General features: G+C 38.2%; 1 protein-coding gene across 1 annotated transcript; it reads left to right on the forward strand.

Annotated features, from left to right (window-relative positions):
* Positions 1–229: 229 nt before the first annotated feature.
* LOC145770111 (baculoviral IAP repeat-containing protein 7-like) lies at positions 230–1516 on the forward strand. The gene is made up of 2 exons (XM_082581697.1): positions 230–435; positions 497–1516. Exons 1-2 carry the CDS (start codon positions 230–232, stop codon positions 786–788), a joined length of 498 nt encoding a protein of 165 aa, XP_082437823.1. The 3' UTR covers positions 789–1516.
* Positions 1517–2205: the final 689 nt, after the last annotated feature.

The following is a 2205-nucleotide window of genomic DNA, read 5'->3' on the forward strand; positions in this document are numbered from 1 at the left end:
GACGTCAGGACAATACGTGACATCACAACCACCCGAAGCACATTGGACAGCAAAGTGACAACATCACAACCACTGGATCACATCCAAACAATACACTCACGTGACAATCGTGACATGCGACAGTTATCACACCACCCATGGTAATTCCCCACATGTTTTGCCATAAAGATACATAACATTCCATTGCACAGAACATTAGCCGTATGGTGCAATAACAGAAAGTATAAAAATGGAAATGACGTCAGTGGTATCGCGATTGGCCACATTCCGGACATGGCCCGGCGAAAATAAACCCAATCCACTGGCATTGGCTGAAGCCGGCTTTCAGTACATTCATGTCCAGGACAAAGTGAAATGCTTCGCATGCAAGGGTGGACTTAGGGACTGGAGACACGACGACGATCCATGGAAAGAACACGCCAAATGGTTTCCAAGGTTGGTACCGCAATAAGTGATTGTGGCAACAAGTCGTGTATTTAACCGTATTATTGTTCAGATGCGGTTTTCTGATCAAGCAAAAAGGGAGGGAGTACATACGGAAAATCAACTGTCAAAACCCACAAACAGACAATTTAATAATGAAGTTAGAAAACACTTTCTCAACGATGGCTATACAGTTCGGATTTTCCAAGGACTTGGTGAAGGATTTAGTAGAAAAAAAGCGGTGTACCGGGGGAGGATGGATGGATGGATGGTCATTTTATTTTTGTTTGGATGCGAAACGCCGAAACACACATAAAACAAAAACTGACAGTGTGCATCCAATGAGAGAGTGCGAAAGACCGTAGCCCTGAAGGCGTAGGAGGTCGTCGAGTCTGCACTCTCTCATTCAAATAGTTACACAAAAGAAAGTATTGCGTTGATAATATTGTTGCAAATTGACACAAAAAAGAAGAAGGAAGGAAGAACAGAAAAAACAAAACAAATACAGATACTACAAACAATAATAACAATTAACATAGTCAGGTAGTGGATGTCGTTTTTATAGCTCTTGATTATTGAAGAAGTGTATTTTGCACATTTTACTGAAATATTTGAAGCCTTTGTTCATGTTTTTTTTCATATTTTGAGGTAAATTGTCCCATACCTTGATTCCCATGCATTTTAAACTTTTTTGAAATAATTGGATATTTGCCAGTTTAGTATAAAGTGAATTGGAACTTGAACGTCGGGTGTTATACGAATGAATAGATGATACATGTGTAAAGAAAGTTTTGAAGTTTTCCGGTAGTTTATTATTATAAAATTTGTACATAAATTTGCTTATTTCTAGTTTATAAGTAGAATTAACAGTTAGTATTTTATTTTCTTGATAGAGTGGCAGTAATTTAGTTTTCATTTCAAATGCTCCTGTAACGATTTTAATTATCTTATTTTGTCTAACCTGAATTCTATTCAAGTATTTTGTGGGTGCGCATCCCCAGTTGATAATTCCATATTGTAGGTGCGAGTGTACAATGCTATAATAAATATTGATTAGAACTTTTCTAGTAGTGAATTTTCTAAGTTTGCTGAGTACGCCTGAAGAAGAGGATAGTTTTTTGGAGAGGCTATCAATGTGTTTATTCCAGTTGAGTTTGTTATCTATTGTGATTCCTAAGTAGCGCGTGTGGTCAACTTCTTTAATTATTGTATCATTTAATTTTATTTGCATATCGGAGAGTGTAGTCTTTTTATTGTTAAAGAGTATGTAGTTAGTTTTACTCAAGTTGAGTGTCAACTGATTGTTATCAAGCCAAGTGTAGAGTTTACATAATTACATAATTAGGGAGAATACACAAAGCTACTCGATTTGGTGACAGACGCACAAGAAGCCGAACGAACACAAGCCGCGGAGCAGACCCCAGACATTACCACCACAATCAAATGCAAAACACCCAAGAAACAATCAAACACCTCAGAGTGGTCCAAACAAACTCACAATGATAGACCAAAAGAGAAATGGGGTGGATTATGTAAGGTTTGTCTGGACGTGGACATGTATATATTACTCTTCCCATGCCAGCACATGTGCTGCTGTATCGAGTGTGCAAATTCACTGAAATTGTGCCCGATTTGCAGAGCAAAGCTGACAAAGATCATGAAAATTTACAGATCATGATCACCCTATATAAGCAGACAACCGCAGTGCAATGTGGAGAGATGGATGAAAGATTGCAACACCCATTTACATGCGTCATCAGCGGACCTACGGGAAGTGGTAAA

This window comes from Aplidium turbinatum, chromosome 5, assembly GCF_918807975.1.
Source record: "Aplidium turbinatum chromosome 5, kaAplTurb1.1, whole genome shotgun sequence".
Taxonomy (NCBI): domain Eukaryota; kingdom Metazoa; phylum Chordata; class Ascidiacea; order Aplousobranchia; family Polyclinidae; genus Aplidium; species Aplidium turbinatum.

Bases quoted from the DNA above. Each gene is read 5' to 3' on its own strand.
- LOC145770111 (XM_082581697.1), top strand. From the start codon at position 230: ATGGAAATGACGTCAGTGGTATCGCGATTGGCCACATTCCGGACATGG. The intron at 436-496 runs GTTGGTACCGCA...ATTATTGTTCAG, and splicing joins CACGCCAAATGGTTTCCAAG to ATGCGGTTTTCTGATCAAGC.